This window comes from Eleginops maclovinus, chromosome 3 (genome assembly GCF_036324505.1).
Source record: "Eleginops maclovinus isolate JMC-PN-2008 ecotype Puerto Natales chromosome 3, JC_Emac_rtc_rv5, whole genome shotgun sequence".
NCBI classification, from domain to species: Eukaryota; Metazoa; Chordata; class Actinopteri; order Perciformes; family Eleginopidae; genus Eleginops; species Eleginops maclovinus.
The window spans coordinates 207,960-227,500 of record NC_086351.1 but is presented as its reverse complement, the minus strand read 5'-3'; the positions used below and the strand labels follow the sequence as shown (position 1 = coordinate 227,500).

The window sequence follows — 19,541 nt, the reverse complement described above, 5'->3', positions numbered from 1 at the left end:
GAGCGGAGGAGAGGTGTGGTGGGGGAGAACTGGGGAGGTTGAAAACCAGTCGGGCTGCAGCATTCTGAATCAGCTGCAGAGGTGGGATGGTGTCTGCAGGTAGACCGGCCAGGAGGTCTACCAAAAACAACGATCAGTGTGATTGGTAAATGTGACCCAACAACGGTAAAGACTCACATGCTGTTTGTTGTGCTCGTGACTGGGACAAAGGGAACGTCTGTTGGGTAGTTTGAGATCCAGTAGTTTGGGTGTGTTGATGTGGAAACCCAATAGCTCAGCGGTTCCTCCCGACCCACAAACACCGGCTGAACAACAACAACAACATGCACACCATGTTAACGTAGACTCAGGTAAACTGGAAGTGTCTCTGTGGCTCTAGAAGTTACACCCCCCCCCCCCCCTGTAGATAGATGTGTGCACAGTGTGCTGATCCAGAGCTAGGAAGCATATCTAATTTGTATTCCTGAATGCAAAGCAGACGGGACCCTGTGTTCCCATGTGACCACACAGTCAGTTTATTCATTTCAACTTTAACGTCTCCGACCGTCCAAAAAAAAGGAGGACATGTTTTTATTCAAATTAATTTCCCCAAGATGCTTTTATTTTGAAAGTGTCCCCACAATTAAAACTGTTCATATTTTTAAGAAAATGTCCTTAAAAATACTTCACATTTTACCCAAAAAGTCTCCTTGCTTTCCAAAGATAAAGGAGGGTAGGGATCAGAGTTCCTCCTCCACCTCTTATGCAAACCTCTTCCAAATCAGCTGGCGTTTGACTGACAAATCTGCATCTCCCCCCGGAGGAGGACAGAAGGAGAACTCTCTCTGAAGGTGAGGCTGCTGACGACCGACGAGCAGGTGAGAACTCCACATTTCACCTCGGAGCAAATCCTTTAGAGATTGCATGTTTGCTGGAAGCTCTAACCGAGAGCAGAGGGAAGACAGCTAAACTTAAAGTCTTGGGGGGGGGGGGGGGCTACCTGCCTTCCACCAACAACTATTGTGACCTCAGCAGGAGAGGGAAAAACTCTGGTGTTGGTTTTTACAAAGACAGTGAGAAAGGTGAAGCAAAGACCAATGAAGAGGCGCACACTCTGAATCCTTTCATGAGTCTTATCGCCGTCTAGAGACTCCACAACAAACCACGATATACTGGGTATGTGTGCGAGTTTAAGCAAAGGTGCAGGGGAGATATTATCCAGGGGTTTGTAGGTGTGTGTGTGTGTGTGTGTGTGTGTGTGTGTGTGTGTGTGTGTGTGTGTGTGTGTGTGTGTGTGTGTGTGTGTGTGTGTGTGTGGAGGGGTGTTTTTAAGAGGATAAAAAAAGGACAGACGGTAAAGAGAGAGGGTAGGGAAGGGTTTCCTGTGCTCTCAGTCAAAGCTCTATTTGCATTAAACACAAATGAAATGCAGAAGGCTTTTATATGTTTCACTAAAACCTGCCTCTGCATGTTCTGTTGAAATGATGTGGAGCTGCTGGTTTTGGTCCTCAAAATAGATAGTGACCTCACTGGGAAATATATAATACAAATATATGAATAATAATAATGATGGTAATAATATTAATTAGGATTTACTCAAATTAATAATCAATATTAATATAAATATTAATATTGATTATTAATATAAATATTAATAATCAATATTAATAATAATAATAACAACAATAATAATAATAACAATAATAATAATATAATAATAATAATGATAATAATAATAATAATAACAATAATAATAATAATAATAATAATAACAATAATAATAATAATAACAATAATAACAACAATAATAATAATAACAATAATAATAATAATAATGATAATAATAATAACAATAATAACAACAATAATAATAATAATAATAATAATAATAATAACAATAATAATAATAATAATAATAATATAATAATAACAATAATAATAATAATAATAATAATAATAATAATAATAATAATAACAATAATAATAATAATAACAATAATAATAACAATAATAATAATAATAATAATAATAATAACAATAACAATAATAATAATAATAATAATAATAATAATAATAACAATAATAATAATAATAATATAATAATAACAATAATAATAATAATAATAATAATAATAACAATATAATAATAATAATAATAATAATAATAATAATAACAATAACAATAACAATAATAATAATAATAACAATAATAACAACAATAATAATAATAATAATAACAATAATAATAATAACAATAATAATAACAATAATAATAATAATAATAATAATAACAATAACAATAAATATAATAATAATAATGATAATAATAATAATAATAATAATAATAATAACAATAATAATAATAATAATAATAATAATAATAATAATAATAATAATAATAATAATAATAATAATAACAATAATAATAAAGCTTTATTTATACAGCACTGCTCAAAGGGCTTTTCAATAGCCACACATCTTAAATTAAAGCCAACAGGAAGGACTTCCCCTCAGGTCACATGCCAAGACCTTTTTCATGTTGCAGAATAAAATAGTTTTTGAAAGTGTTAAAACACAAAAAGGTACGAAAATAAAAACCATAAAACTGATAATGATCCCTAAAATAAATCGTTACAGCTGAATATAAAAAAAGCTATAAAATAAATAGAAAACACAAAGAAATAAATAAGTAAAGTATTGATAATTCTAAAAGAGGATAAACCTTTAAGAGATTAAAGGAAATGTCGCTGATAGGACATTAAACCTTTAAAATAAATGAATCAATATAAAACGATCGATAACACGTAAATAATAAAGACTCAAAACTCAAATTTAAGAAGGAGGGTGTCTCTTATAAAAAGCCAATTCAAAAAGACGTGTCTTTGACACAATATGATAATGAGAAACAGCGTTCGCTCCACACAGGGCGAGAAATGGATTTCTGAATGTGGCCTCGATGGTGACTCATCCAAATGTCTAATTGTAAAAACGGCGAAGCACGGGAGGAACACATTTACATTTGGTTTGAATACACAAATGTGTTTCCCTTTTGTTTACATTGTAAGAACGGGCATTGTGGGTCTGCCCTTTAGTCATCAGTCTACAGCAGGGGTGTCCAAACTGTTTTCACGGAGGTAAAGGTATATAAACCTCACTAAAGGTTAGGTATATAAGGTATATAAATGACTCACATGTACGTTAATTATTCTTAATACTTGAATATACTTTGAGAAACAAACAGCCTCCATCACAGCTCTCCGTGGGGTTTCATTTATTCAGTTGGCAGCCTTACAACTGAAGCCTCAGATTGCTGAGTGGAGAAATGAAGGGCGTGTTTTAAGCTTTGTAAGTTTTTGTTTTTAATCAACTAAGATTTTTTTGTATCATTTTTCAACTTGAAACGACAGAAGTTATGTAAAAATAGAGCTTATTATTAATGTATGTTAACATATATATTCAAGAAGTAGAATATACAGTAAGACAAGCAGTTTCAGGTGGGGGCCATCTTCCATTATACTTATAGAATCAGCTGAGGGCCAATTAATAATGGACAGCGGGCCGCATTTGGCCCCTGGGCCGTAGTTTGGACACCCCTGGTCTACAGCCATCACACTGATCAGTTAACCTACACAAAGTCCACAAAAAAGAAGTACATCCTGTCAGTTCTTCCTGATTTATTTTTTAGCTTACCATGTGCTGCTTGGAGTAGGTTTCAGAAACGACAATACAAACAACAACAGAATGTTTACTGACTCCCTTCAGATCACACACCTGGACTCTTTCAGAAAGAGACAGCTGGTAATAAAATGTGCGATGAGGTATAAATGTATAACTGAATCTGAACAACGTTTTGACCTGACGCAGTTTTCCCCCGGTCCTGTGTCGGTGCTGATCTGGCATCATGAGTCCTGAGCTGCTCCTCCTCCTCCTGCTGCTGGCTGCAGGTAAACACAGTAATTTAGTACGTGTTAAGTAAGTAAGTAAGTCCTCGACTCCAGGAACTGACCCGCAGATGTTCTATCAAAGTTGAGGTCATTTTTGGTTCGACATTTGCTGCTTTCCCTTTGAATAAAGTGAATATTCCAGAAAATATGTTCAGGTTTGGAGGGACGCGTTGATTTTTGTTCATTCATTTATGATTATATTTCTTTATAATTTGTGTTTGTGCTTTGCTTGAATTCAAAGATGCATTTTCTGCACGTTTTTAAGAACACAGGGTCAGAGAGAATCAACCAAGGAATGTTTTGTGATCAACAGTAAGGGCCTTCATTAGGGGATGGGGATCGCCTGAGGGAGACAATCAGGGGGAGAGGGGAGACACACACACACACACACACACACACACACACACACACACACACACACACACACACACACACACACACACACACACACACACACACACACACACACACACACACACACACACACACAGTGTATAAAAAGGCAGAAATCACTATTATTATTTTTGTATTATTTAATAATTGGAGGTTATCCTAAAGTAAATTGCTCTGTACTGAAGTGTAATCGCTCTCCATGTCCGTTCCACGCAATAAGGATTCACTTTGTATTCCACAGAATCCACCGCCCCTCTCCCTGATGTCAACACCGGTCTGGAGTTTGTTGTTGCTTTTCCGGAAAACATTGCGTACTATTATCCCGATCGTCCCAAGATGGTGATCCAGATCACGGCCTTGTACGATGAAACTAAAATCACCATAAAACAGCATTCCTTCGGCACCATTTGTAAGACTCAGGACAAAGGAGCCTCTCAGGATTACATCCTGCATGCAAAAATGGAGATCTACAAGGAAGAAACCTCCGACATAACTCTCCAAATCCACAGCGACAAAAGCATCACCGTCCACGCCATCAACCAGAAGTCCAGCAGTTTGCAGACCGCTCTGGTTCTGCCGACAGACAAACTGAGCTTGGCGTATTTCATCCCGCCGGTGCCTGAGATCCAACGCACCACCCGACCCGCAGAGATCGTCACCACAGACGTGACCGAGAGAAGCCCGTTCAAACTTGTCATCGTCAACGGCAACAAGCCAAACGAGGTTAAGGTTGAAGGGTCGGGGAATGAAACATTTTCACTTCAGCCCTTCCAGATTCAACAGATCTGGGTGAAAGCCGAGATGGAGTTGCGAAAGGTGACCGCCAATCATCCTGTGGCGGTGCTCTTCGGTCACACCTGTGCCATCTACCACAGCTGCACCTGTGGGCAGCTGTTCACCTCACTGCCTCCAGCCCAAAGCGAGGTGCAGAAGTACTACATCCCTGAGTTTCTGGCTAAATACGCTGAGAATAAATCGGTTGTACTTCTGTCAAAGGAAAACTCCACCAAAGTCCAGGCCTTCGACATGAACTCTCCGCTGGTTGAATTTGACGGTAGCGCCATCTTCTACCGCCCGGGCCTGCTCATCAGTCTCATCCCAGAGACGGACTTCGCCTCCTGTTATGTCGTCAGCACCATCAACGACACGATGAGCTACGCAGTGATCGTGGTCCGCAAAAACCTCACTGATGGTGTTCGTGTGAGAGATCTTCCTGTGCAGAAAACACTCTGGCAGGAACTAAATGGGACGGACTTCCGCTCCGCTTCTGTTACTCTGTTGCCTGGAAAAAGCGCCATCTGGCACACTTCCTCCAAAATGGCCGTCTACTTTGTGGGAAATAAGGAAAATGCTTGGTTTGGGAACCCAGCACCCATCCTCAGTCATATCCCAGGTATGAACATGGACCACATATTTACAGCCATATCTCCACCGTCACACTGAGCGTGGGTGGAAACTCACATTTTATCCTCTTAGGTTTTGGTATAAGGTTATTTAGCAGATGCTTCATGAAAGATCTCCATAACATAATCTTTCAGTCAATCAATTCCAGACAAAATATCAGCTGTTGTCTTCATGTTTAGGGTAGCTATTGATAAATGTACAAAAACATCTCCTCTTATTTATCAGTGAAATAACGGAGAGAATTTGGTTACCATTTTATTTTTAAAACTACATTTGGTCCCCATCATTGCTGTTATCAAACATATTGAGTCATAGTTTTCACTTGCCCTGCTTCTGATTTGAGTCTGTTCTGTTCCATGCGACCCCCCAAACAGACTTCAGGGGTTGCGTCTTGTCTCCGGAGATCGTAAAGATCGGACCAAATGCCGGAGGCTGGCGTGAATCCCTGCAGAACTGTTCAGAAGACCAACTAGACCTGGTCAGCTTCCCCGATGCCCAACTCCAGACACAAATCTACGAACAACTCCGCCAGGCCAACAAAAACAACCTGCAGGAGGTGTGGATCGGCATGCGTCGCAGCTCCATGTCCGGAGAGTGGTACTGGCTGAGCGATGCCAAGGTCAATCACTCCAACTGGGAGGAAGGGGAGCCGGGCACGATGAATGACGGCCAGTGCGCCATCATGAGTCTGGCGAAGGGCTTTGGCTGGAGGGACGAGGACTGCTGCAAAGCTGCACACCCTGTCTGTTACAAGGAACCCGTCTTTTTCCCCGTTGAGTAAAAACAGCACGGACAAAACTAACCGATCCAATCCACTGGTCTGGACTGAACCAGGGCTAACGCTAGATTAGCTCCTTATTCTCAGGAGGTTGAGGTTAAAAAATAAAGCTAATGCATTAGTGTCTCAAACCAGCATTTTCTCTTATATCCAGCAGGGGGCGACTCCTCTGTTTGCAATACAGATTTTGTAGAAGTCTATGAGATAATTGCCCTAATTCGCACTTAATTTAAAACCTTAGTAAATATCTTCCTGATGAGACAATGGCCTACAGTGCTGCATAATATATAGGTCTGAACCAGGACTAATGCTAAAGTACCTCTTTTATTGGCTGGATCTGAGAAGTGAAGCAGAAGTGTCTTAAACCTGCATTCTCTCTAATATCCAACAGGGGGCGTCAATGAGAAAATGATCATACTTGGCCCAGTAAAGATGTAGAGTTTAAGGTCTCGGCCTGCAGCTCTTCTTGAACACCGCCTGATGTTCATTCAGGTAATTACGCTTCCCTTTAGGGTAGAATGGGCGATAAAGCAGCGGGGTTGTCTGTGTTTTCGTCCTGCAACTTTAACTCTTACAAGTGTGTTTTAAGAACATGTCAACTCTTAACGCTCCGTAACAATTGTGCCATTGGTCGCTTCTTTTCCGTGCTGTCCAAACTCAACATTAACAAATCAGCAGTGACAGACCGCTGTCCCACTGACTGTGTGTTCTTCTTGTGAGCAGTTTATGTATGGAGGAAAGAAGATACTAATAACAGAGAATATAGCTCCAGCTAACTGATGCTATCTCTCTGGCTTGCATATTATTATCGGTGTAGTTTGTGATTCATAGATATGGTATAACAATATTCCATCGGGTGATAGAAATAGATTCTTGAATAAACACTGCGTTATATTATTTTATTACAGAAGATTATTAAGAATTGGTTGATTGTTAAAGACTCTGACATATTCCTCACTTTAGTGTCTTAAAAGCTTTATTTAATCTGTGGTGTGAACATTAAATAAAATGTAATGTGTGGACAGCTGTTTGGTTTGATTTCACACAGGCTGTAAAAGTTTTAAATATTACACTATTAAAAATGAGAAACGTGCTAACCGTAATCCGTACTAAACTAAAGCTACTAAATACATGTAGAGGAGTAAAAGGACACCGTATACCTGAACTGTGGTGGAGTAGACGTAGCCGGAAATGGAAATACTCAGGTGAAGAACCTCACAGTACTTCAGTAAATCTGAGACCCAGTTCACAGATTCAAAGGTATTAAATAAAACGTGGGGATGATCAATGGCTTTTGTGTTAAAGTAAGACTAGTTAAAACAGACCCCCACAGTGAGGGGTGGGGGGGGGGGGGGCAGGGATAAAGGAACACAAGAGCAGGTTACTTCCTCCAGCAGCGGACCCCGTGCACCGCCCACACCCCCACCCCCAGCAGCAGGAGCACCTTGGCCCCCAGAGACAGGGACAGCAGGAGCAGCAGGGGAGGCGAGGCCCCGCCCACATGCAGCGTGGGTCGGGGGGGCAGCACGTACAGGGCGGCCTGGTCCTTGCCCAGCGGGTTGGAGGCGCTGCAGGTGTACTGCTGCCCCGGAGCCACGTCCCTCAGCTGGCTCACCGTGTGGTAGGCGGCCCCAGAGCCCTGAGCCAGGGGGTGGGACCCCTCCAGCAAGGACCCCTCCAGCAGTTCCTCGGGGCCCAGCCACTGGACGTCTGGATCCGGGGAGCCCTGCACCCGGCACAGGGCGGTGAACCCGGACTGCTGGCTGCCCTCCACCCACAGAGAGAGGATCTTAGGAGGGGCTGCAGGAGAGGGAGAGCGGGGCGGGGGGGGGAGGTTTTAATACCCAACAAGCCAAGAAATGTTTTTCTGCAGTGTGTTGTGTGCTATGGGTTTCAGTTAGGGATGCGCCGATTCAAAGATGTGCCGATGGCGGTAAATAGGGCTAACATCGGCCGATGCCTCACCGATGTATCGGTGCATCCCTCATTTCAGTGCATGTAAAGGGTCTGCAGAGGCTGAAATCCCTTGTTTTGTGTGCTCTATAAACGTACCCTCCACTCTGAGCAGGGTCCCCATCTTGTCCTCGAAGCTGACGTGTTCCCGGCCCTGCACCTCCACCCGGCAGTAGTAGCGCCCGCTGTCCTGCAGGGCGACGCTGTTGATCCTCAGCGACAGGTCGTGCTCCCGTGGGTTCCCCTCCAGCCGGTACCGCTCGTCCTGTTGGGGGCCCGGCTTGCAGCTGGGGACCCCGGGCCGGCTGGTGCAGCGGAACAGGACGGAGGCGGCCGGCCCGTGGCCCAGACGCCACAGCAGCTGCAGGGATGAGTGCTTGGAGTGCTGCGGGTGGCTGAAGGTGCAGGGAAGCACCACTGGGTAGCCCTCTATGGCCCGGACCTCCGGCTGCACGCTCATCGACCAGCCGTCGTCTCCGGGGTCCAGCGCTGCAAAGGTTAAGGGCCAAACTTTAGTCAAACAGGCAAAAAACAAACGTGGTGCAAAAACGAGTCCAAAAAACCTGACACGGCACTCTGAAACTTCTGAATCTGAAAACACATTCAAATAAATGAGGAAACTAATGCTTAACTAATTTCATGTCACACAAGCAGCATTGAGAAACAGGACTGCAAGAAGCCTCTAAAAACTGTTTCCAGGGGACATTAAAAAGTGCTGCACAAACAGTTCTTTCCATGGTTTTACTAAATTAGAACACATTGTATTTGACCTTTCCCAGATTCTCATTCCTTCTGAACAGAGCTCACCATCTGCTAACGGCTAACGCTAACTAGCTCTCTTCCTGCTGATTTCAACACAGAGTGGTTCAGGAATGAGTCCTCAAACCTGACATGACTCAGCATTTCTTCATTTGATGTCCCCTGGTCTGGAGGTCAATGGTTTTCTGAATGTGTTTTTGGATGTTAGCCTGAAATCAGGTCTGTGGTTAACACAAGCTGAAGAGACTTTAAAGTTATGTTCTACCACATAAAGTATGTCAGTAAACACCCCACTGGTGGACAGAGAGTGTGTGTGTGTGTGTGTGTGTGTGTGTGTGTGTGTGTGTGTAAGAAAAACAGAGAGAGAGAGCTTACCTCCAATAACAGATAACATACTCAAAATGCTGCAGACCCGACGGAGCTCCATGATAAGACTGATGAAGAAACAAGGAACACCACTACCACAGTGTGTGTGTGTGTGTGTGTGTGTGTGTGTGTGTGTGTGTGTGTGTGTGTCATCCGTGTGAATCACATTTCTCAGACACACTGTGTATGTTTTCCAATCTTTTACTTCCCTAATGTCTATTTCTGATCACAAGTGATAACAATGAGTGGAATCTAGAGATGGTCTGATCCAATGAACCTGAGTCGTGTGCTCTCGCTCACTTGACACTGACAGGAAGCGTTTGGCTTCACGACTTCCAGATTTTGCTGTCTCAGTTTGAAGGCTTTTCTCTTCTCACTGGAGGTTCAGCCTGAGGATGGGGCAGCAGCAGACCGTTCATTTCATTCTGCGTGAACTGTGGTCAAAAATGCAACGCGACAGACTATAGAGCAGGGTTTAGGGTTAGGCTTTGCTGTAACACGTATAGATGTCCCCACCGTGGGACTGATGAAGGATTCCTGACTCTGACTGAAGGGTAAGTAGAAGTTAAACAGACTATTATGTTGCTTGCCATCTTTGGCCATTGTAGTCCTGCCTCATCAGGAAGGTTCCCAGAATGAAGGCAGAGATTGTGCCCTTCACAAATATAACCCGTATTATTTAAAGTATTGTGATTGGTGAAGGCGTTAAGTTGCCCTGACTTCTTCCTGCAGGTAGTCTGTTGATCAGAGAGTTGTTAGCGAGCAAAAGAGAGCAGACCCTCTGGTTTGTGTTAGGAAAGCTTACCCTCTAAAATAAACCATAAATGAACAACGTGAGAGCTACCCGCACTCTCATTATTCTAACCCCATCTTCATGTGGCCCCAGGGCTGGACTGGCATCTGAAAAGGGCCCGGGCACTTTTGATCACCCAAGGGCCAAGCGCCATTTTTATATATATATATATATATATATATAGCTTACTGAATGGAATCCCCCCCCCCACCAAAACGTTTCTAGTTGTCTAGGCATAAACTGTAATGCAACTTGAGACAGATCAAAAGAGCGTAAGCTAGTCATTATGTCTAACAGTGGGTTTTTTTCGGACACTCTTCATTTTTTTCACCACAGCAAAACCAAGTGACCCCTTCTTATTGCTTAGGCTTCCAACATAACTTGTTAAAGTTCCAGTGTACAATACGCCTTGAAACATCCAACTGCGTTGTCTCAACCATGAAGAAATTTAAACATCCATTGCTTTAATGCTTTCCAGAACACAACGTGTTTGAATGGTAGGATAGCCTATCCATGACCACCACAGGAAAATGCAACTCATAAAGACACGATTAAAATATCAGATACACATTGCCAACAACAAAGCTAATATACCATGTTTTTACATGTCATGCAAATTGGAGTGAGCGCGTAGCTATCAGCTATCAGCTATTCCTAAACAGTAGCACGGCTAGTCAGCTTCTTACCTATCCATCTACCGTGCAAATAGGCAGAAAACTTAAGATAACACGAGATGTCTTGATAATGACGTGGCATGCCATTACAGAAGGAAAATATTACACAAATACATTTTGTATAAAATCACAGTTGCACAAGACATGACAAGCAGTAGAGTAGAAATAAGATATTGGTTGGATTTGAGAAAGTGAAAGGGGGGATGCCATAACTAACAAGCACTTAGCAATTACAAGACACAGCACATGTCCTTGTGACAGCTGACAGCTCAAGACAAATGGAAGATTTCTATAAGCTGTCAAAACAATACAAGAAAGGTGCACGAAAATAAATCGGTACATATTTGTGACTGATTTGAGAGAGTGGGGGCGACACATTTAGTCTTAGTTTCAGGCAATAAATGGGAAAAACGACGAAGCAGTGAATAGCTAATCTGCCTAGCTAGCTAGGGTATTTCTAGACGGGAGGCACTAGCATAATTTAAAACACATCACATGACCTTGTAACAGCTCGACAAATGGAAGATTTATATATGCTGGCGCAACATTACAAGAGAAGTGCATGAAAATATATCAAATGGGTACATGTTTGTGACTGATTTGATAAAGTCAGGATGACAACTTGGTCTCGGTTTCAGGCAATAAATGGGAAACGAAACGCTGAAGCGGTGAATAGCTACACTGCATTGGCTAGCTAGCGGGTGTGTTGAGCTGAATTCTAACCTCAATCTCTCCCTGCTGGGTCACGTCTCGTGACTCTCGTCTCTCCGTCTCCTCCTCCTCTGGTTCCCCGGCTCGAACCACCATCTCCTCCGCCTCCTCCTCCTCTACATTCTCTACCACCTGTGCGCTCGTAGTCGTTGTACCGGCGGCCCCACCGCCCGAACCCGAGGTTGAGCTTGTGCTTTTGAATAAGTCGGTGATTTTTGCACATTTTGCTGCGTCATCTTTACGTTTTTGCTTTCTCTTTTCCATTCGCTTCTCATGGCCACTCTTTTGTTTCTCCATCTCGCGACCTCTCTATCCTCCACCATTCGCTTACAAAATTTGAGGTGATGACTTGGGTCAAGTGAGGGCCTCTAGGGAGGGGCGGGCCTTCGAGAACCAAGGAATTTCATTGGACTAGCCAAATGTGCCTCAAGAGAAGCATCCAATGGGCCACGATGTGTCATGTGTTTACCGTCGCAATCAATAAAAAATATAATATATATAATGTATGTTTTGTTTCCGGCCCTGGGAAGGCCCAAAACGTTGGAGGGCCTGGCGGGATTTGCCCGGTATGCCAGATAGCCAGTCCAGCCCTGTGTGGCCCTAATCATCTTATTTTAAAACCACACTTTTTTTCTCCAAATTTGAATTTCCAAATATACAGTGGAGGGAATAAGTACCTGATCCCTGCCAGTTTAGTTAGTTTTCCCTCCAGAAATGTACTTAAAAAAAAGATATATATTGATTTGCATTTAATTGGGGGCAATAAGTATTTGATCCTCTGGCAACCAACAAGAATTCTGGCTCCCAGGGACCAGTTAAATAAGTCCTCTCGCTTTAAGAAAGTACTCCTGATGTCCACTCCTTACCTGGATAAAAGACACCTGTCCACTGAATCAATCAGTCAGAATACAACCTCTCCACAATGGGCAAGACCAAAGAGCTGTCTAAGCAGGGGCGTGGCCACGTGGTGGCCAGGGGGGGCCACGGCCACCATTGGTCAGAGTATGGCCACCCTGCCGGCCCCCCCAACCTCACGGCACGAAAAAAAAAAAAAAAATACAACAAACCCTCATGAACAGAAATGGTATAAAGCTGAAATAAATGCATTAGTATTTTTTTTTTATCAAGTCGTTTTATATTGTCATTCGTCACTTCTGCTACAAGCCCCATATTCGCAACATGTTGGGCCACGCCCCCTCCAACGTGCCTGCATTCTGACAGCGCTTCAGTGGAGAGACTAGCACTGGAGACGAACGCGCTGGATATACCACTGTAACTAACAGGTGAGTAAGTTGGTGATACTTGAAAGGATCATTGAAATGATAAGATCATTTAGTTATCTTCACACTCAATTAAATGTGTAATGATGTCTCGACATTAAGGATTTGTGGCAGAGTGAGTTGAGTAAGGCTGCTGTTGTTATTTTTGCAAACTTGTAAAATGATCTATGGCTAGCGAGCTATCGCTAGCTAGTTAGCTTAAGTCCATTCCCAGGTGTCACTAAGTCATAGATAACGCACTGTCGCTAGTTTACACTTGAAATGGAATAAAAGCAATCTAAAGTTAATGTTGTGTAAAACTTTTCTTTAAAAAGGACACAATGAAAAGGATAAGTGCCTCAGGGGGAGACAGAAAAATCAGCGCTTTTTTTGCCAGCACCAGAGACCAGCAAGCTAGCACGACAGAGAATGTTGCAGACAGAGAAAGGGAAACAGAAGGAGCTAGTTGCGAAAGCATGACAAGTACAGAAAGGGAAGCAAGTGGCAGTGAATATTCAGCAGACAAGTTGACAGAGACAGAGCAGGAGGAGGAGACTGATACTAGGAGAAGAGAATTTAATTACAAAGTCTGCCCTCCAGGTGAGTGGTTATCAGTAGCTGAATAATGGACATGTTCGGTCGGGTTATGGCAAACAACAATAATTTAAAGGCTGGCCATATAATAAACATGTATTTATTAAATCTGTAAAATGTTAATGATTGCATGTTTAGTCTTAAAAAACAACTAAAGAACAACATGTAATTGGAAGTGGATAGCATTTATGTTAAAAGCTGATATTAATGGGATTCTTTGGTGTTTTACAGACATTTCCAAGTCCAGGGGTGAAGCTCCAGCTCAACCTAAAGTTAATTTCCCCAAGACACTCCAGGGAGACAGAAGCAGGAGCTTCAAGGGTGAGTGGTATGAAGTTCACCCCTGGTTGGAGTACTCAATATGTGAAGACTCCACCTTTTGCTTTGCCTGCAGGCATTTCAGCTTACCTGGCCATGAGTCTACGTTTAATTCAGGTTCCGGTTTCAAAAACTGGAAGAAAGCTACCTATACAGACGGAGGGTATGCTGCACATAGTAGATCTGAGCATCACAAGAATGCCATGCTAGCATGGAAAGAATACCAAATTGCAGAAAAAAATCAGGGATCTCTAATGGGGCAATTAAACAAAGAGTACAACAAAACTGTTGAAGAGAACAGGGGGTACATCAAAACTCTTGCTGAAGTGGTTCTTCATTGTGCAACCGAGAACATTGCTCTGCGAGGGCATCGTGAATCTGAGGCCTCAAGCAGGAAAGGGAACTTTTTGGGTATGTTGAATATCATAGCAAACCATGACGACAAGATTTTGAAAAAGATGGATGGTCCCAGGAATGCTAAATATACAAGTCCTGACATACAAAATGAGATTTTGTCATGCTTAGCAGAGATGGTGCGCACATCAATAATCAAAGAAGTCAAGGAAAGTGGTGCTTTTAGCATACTTGTGGATGAGACTAAAGACAAAAAAAAAATGGAACAAATGTCTTTTGTTTCGAGATACTATTACAATGGTGAAATCCTTGAAAGTTTTCTGGAATTCGAGGTAGCAGAGAAGCTAGATGCGGAGAGCTTGACAATAAAAATAATTCACCTCTTGTCCAAATATGGTCTAGAATATAAGACTAACCTTGTTGGGCAGTCTTATGACGGGGCTGCAGTCATGAGTGGCAAGCACAGTGGTGTGCAGGCCCGAATTAAGGAAGTAGCGAAGCTGGCTTTCTACGTTCACTGTAATGCGCATTGCCTTAATCTGGTGCTGGTGGACACTGTGAGAGGGATCCCAGAGGCTGATTGCTTCTTTTCCTTATTAAAACAGCTGTACGTCTACATGTCTGGATCGGCAGTGCATCCCAAATGGTTACAGGTGCAACAGGAGATGTATGCAGGTGCACCCAGAGAGTTGCAAATGTTGAGTGACACACGGTGGGCCTCCAGATATTATGCTTGCCGTAATTTGTGGGATAGGTTGCCAGCAGTTGTGAAAGTTCTTGAGGAACTGGGTGATGAGAACAGTGGCGAGAGGTCAGTAGGTGCCAGAGGCCTTTTGCCTCAGATTGATTTCCAGTTCATTGTGTTTCTTGCCATATTTAAGAAACTTCTGGGAGATGCAAAATTACTGTCAGACATGCTCCAGTCTTCCTCTCTTGATTTGGCCAAAGCAGTGGATCTTGTGGAGGCACTTATTAGTACTTTTGAATCTTACAGGAGTGAGCAGCAGGTGTTTGGTGATTTGTGGGACACTGTTTTGGAGCTTGCAAAGCAATGTGATGTCTCTGTAGACACTGCTCCAAAACGTAAGAGAACACTAAGTTCAAAGCTACAGGGATACCATGTTCTGTCTACTGTGGGCAGACAAGAAACAGGCGATGGCAAAGATTATTACAGGACAGGAATCTTTAATCTGGTATTGGACCGGATGCTCATTGAGCTCAGGAACAGATTCTCCAATCAGAATTGTGACATAATGCGTGGAATACAAGCTTTAAATCCAAGTAGCAGAAGCTTCTGTGACAAAGATAGCCTTTTTGCATTTGCCAAATTGTATGGGTGTGACCTTGTGGACCTTGAGCATGAGCTCTACCAAATTAAAAGAGTTTTAGATCGTAAGATAAAGCAAGGGATGCAGAGACCACCTACAATTGTAGAGCTGGCAGCTTTTATTGAACCATACCAGGATGTCTTTGATGTTTTCTCCAGGCTTTGTAAAATTGCATTGGCAATACCTGTCAGCACAGCTGCTTGTGAACGCAGTTTTTCCTGCTTGAAGCTTGTCAAAACACACCTGAGAACTACAATGGGAGAGGATAGGCTGAGTGATCTAGGGGTGTTGAGCATAGAACACAGGAGGGCAGCGTCTTTAAATTTAGATGAGTTTGTTGATCGATTTGCTAGAAATCATCACAACCGAAGAATACAGCTGCTGTAAACTAACAGCTAAGTAACCAGCATCTGTCTGTTATACCTGCCAATTCTGCATCATTAACAGCCCCAACATTCTTTTGTTTTTCCTAAAGTGTATTATGTGACATGGGTATTGCAATGTTAGTACATGTCTGTTCTATTTAGACTTATCTGGTCAGCTTCCCAGACAGACACTCTCAGATATGTTCTCAAGAATTACAAAAAAGACAATTGTCAAATTATTTACATGGATCTACCTACACTCACTCACTCACTCACTCACTCACTCACTCACTCACTCACTCACTCACTCACTCACTCACTCACTCACTCACTCACTCACTCACACACACACACACACACACACACACACACACACACACACACACACACACACACACACACACACACACACACACACACACACACACACACACACTGTTTGTAGTGAAACAGTTCAATGTACATGTTCTCACACACACACACACACACACACACACACACACACACACACACACACACACACACACACACACACACACACAATTCAATGTACATTTTACACATTGTTGATATTTGTTTTTCTTTATGTTTTATGGGACATGTGTGTGTGTGACGTTTATTTTTTACTCTTTATATATACATATGTTTATTATCGCAAATAAAATGAATATTGCACTTAAAAGGCTACAGTTTACTTTAATAAATGATCGCCTAAAATGACAATTCATATCGTGTCTTTCTGTCATTTGCACTAAAAGCTTCCCCTTCTCATGTTAAAGTCCTGAACCCCCTCACATAATCATGACACATCGCACTCGCACATTATCTAAGCACCCATTCCAATAACATGGGATTATCAGTAACAGTAAGACATCATTAGTGTCCATAAGAAGGTTCAATCCATTGTTTATGGCTAGATGAGCTGTTAGAAAAACTGCTGCTCTGAGTGATGCAGTGCGTGAGTTTTAAAATAGTAGTTTTTGACAATCAAGTGCCACCCCAAATAAAAGACTGGCCAGAGCTGGCCCCCCCAGAAATAATGTCCTGGCTACGCCCCTGTGTCTAAGGACCTCAGGGACAAAACTGTTGTCCAGCACAAGGCTGGAATGGGCTACAAGACCATCAGCAGCAGCTCGGTCAGAGAGAGACAACTGTTGGTGCCATTATTCGAAAATGGAAGAAGCACAAAAGGACCATCAATCGGAGACCAACTACAGGAAGCACCTGCCCTCTGTGCTGTCCATCAATGCTTTCTCCACCAAGAACTGAGGCAGGTTCTGCCGGGGGATCAGATACTTATTTCCCACCACTATACGCACATTCATTTAGATCTCTTTTTTTTTGTACATTTCTGGATTTTCTTTCTGATATTCTGTCTCTCACTGAGTAAACCATCCTCCACTGTAACTCCAAAATTATCCCTTTTTTCCCAAAAGATCTGACTTTTTTTCTAATCTCAGATTTATATTCTATATGTGAACTTTTAAAAATGTCCGAAAATTATTTGAAATTCTGACTTTTGGACTTCCGGTCTGTCTAATGGAGGAGTAGGTCGCACGCCGGGAGAGCTCTGTTGAAATCCTATCCAACACTGCAGTATACCTGCTTATTTGCACCAGCTAACTTCTGCGGCCTTGTCTGAGAGACCAAAGAACATGGGGAAAACTACCAAGAAGCAAAGTCAGCCCGTTGACGGAAAATCCTCCGACAGTGGAACAGAGGACTGCAGCTAGCTAGCCAAAACGAAGAGCATGCAGCTAGCCACACACCGCTAACGCTGGCTCACATGGAGAGGCTTCTCCACTCAATGGAGGACCGCATCATAGCCAAATGATCCATTCAACTTTCGGCTGACCACGCTATCATTGACCGTCACGACCAGACAATTCAACGAATGGAAGAGGCACTCAACGACATGGAGGCCAGACTGATTACCCTCGAATCCACCTGCACAGCCCTGTCCAAGGAAAACGAGAGCCTCAAACTTAAAGCGGACGACCTTGAAAACAGATCGAGACCTAATAATATCCGTATGATTGGCTTACCTGAGAGAATTGAGGGCTCACAGCCAACCGCCTTTATGGAGGTGTTCCTGAAGGAGGTGTTTGGGTCAGAGGCCTTTCCTTCTCCCCCGGCTGTCGACAGGGCCCACAGGGTGGCTGCCGCCCGCAGGAGGCAGGATGACACCCCGCGCCCGTTCATCGCCCGGATCCACCCCTTCCAGACCAAGGAGCGCATCCTGAAGCTAGCGAGGGAGACCGGACCTCTCTCTTTTCGCGGAGCCCAGATACACATTTTCCCGGACTACAGTGTGGAGGTCTCCAAGAAAAGAGCCACATACTCCGCGGGCAAACAGCAGCTGAGAGACGCCGGGTTCGCATACAGGATGTTTCTCCTGCTCCAGGTCACCGACGAGAACGGTCAGAAATGAAAGAATTCTCGCCAGAAGAAGTTTCTCTTCATTCGCTGCAGCCTCCCAGGTACATCTTCCTCTCCATCTATTTCACAATCGTGTATAATGACCGTGAAAACCACAGAGATGGAAGATGTTGTGGAGGCGCTGAAAGGTATTTGAATTCACCAGGCTCCGTCTTTCTTACTGTGCTGGATTTTGTGTGGAGCTAAACTTTTATAGTTTGTCCACACAAAGCTGCTCCTCTGTAATGACAATTAAGATGCACAAAGATGCCCGGTCAGATAGATGCGCTCATTCACACACACACACACACACACACACACACACACACACACACACACACACACACACACACACACACACACACACACACACAATAGTTTCCTCCATGTTACTTACGTTAGGTAAAGGTCTACCATTCATTATAACCAGTCTCTCAGGGTTTTTTGCACAAGTTCATGTGCACCTGTACTGTTTTTGCAAATGTGACTGCTGATGACAGAGTTCTGTGTAAGTTGAGAGTTGTGAACTGGCAGTTAAGAGCACAGTTCGAGCTCCACGTCCCCTCTGGGATGCTGTCCTTCAGCAGGTTTTGTGTTTTATGCCATCTGTTCAGTTTCCTTTTTCCTCTCTTTTCTTTCTTTGCCCTACTCCACTCCCCCCTTCACCCCTACTGCTTGTATTTACTCTCTAATCTCTTAGAACATGACAACTGCATCTAACTGCAGTCAAACTCAGCCCATCCACTGTATGTCTTTGAATACTGAAGGTATGAATGATTGGGTGAAAAGACAGAAAATAGACTCCTATCTCCGAAAGCTACATTCACACATAGTCTTCTACAGGAAACGCATCTCAAAAACGATCACGCTAAGTATCTCAAGAGGGGATGGGTTGGCCAGGTTTATCATTCGCGGTTTAATGCCAAAGCAAGAGGGACAGCTGTCCTCACACATAAGGACATTCCATTTCAAGCTAAGGAGGTGATCGCTGACACAGATGGGAGATTTGTCATTGTCTCGGGTCGGTTGTTTGCCAGCCTTGTCATTATGGTGAATGTTTATGCTCCAAACTGTGATGATTATAATTTCTTTAACAAGATATTCTCAATCATACCCGACGACAACAACTACAGTTTGATAATAGGGGGAGA

At 43.0% G+C, this 19,541-nt stretch overlaps 2 protein-coding genes across 2 annotated transcripts; one reads left to right on the top strand and one right to left on the bottom strand.

Moving 5' to 3' along the window:
- The first annotated feature begins 804 nt into the window (after positions 1–804).
- On the top strand, positions 805–7,601 carry LOC134861440 (IgGFc-binding protein-like). Its single transcript, XM_063878651.1, has 4 exons — positions 805–857; positions 3,844–3,923; positions 4,558–5,709; positions 6,095–7,601. Exons 2-4 carry the CDS (start codon positions 3,881–3,883, stop codon positions 6,499–6,501), a joined length of 1,602 nt encoding a protein of 533 aa, XP_063734721.1. The 5' UTR covers positions 805–857; positions 3,844–3,880; the 3' UTR covers positions 6,502–7,601.
- Positions 7,393–18,210, bottom strand: si:dkey-11p23.7 (V-set and Ig domain-containing protein). Its single transcript, XM_063879043.1, has 3 exons — positions 18,018–18,210; positions 8,551–8,940; positions 7,393–8,298 (listed from the first exon to the last, which is right to left on the bottom strand). The coding sequence occupies exons 1-3, from the start codon at positions 18,208–18,210 to the stop codon at positions 7,880–7,882; spliced, it is 1,002 nt and encodes a 333-aa protein (XP_063735113.1). The 3' UTR covers positions 7,393–7,879.
- Positions 18,211–19,541: the final 1,331 nt, after the last annotated feature.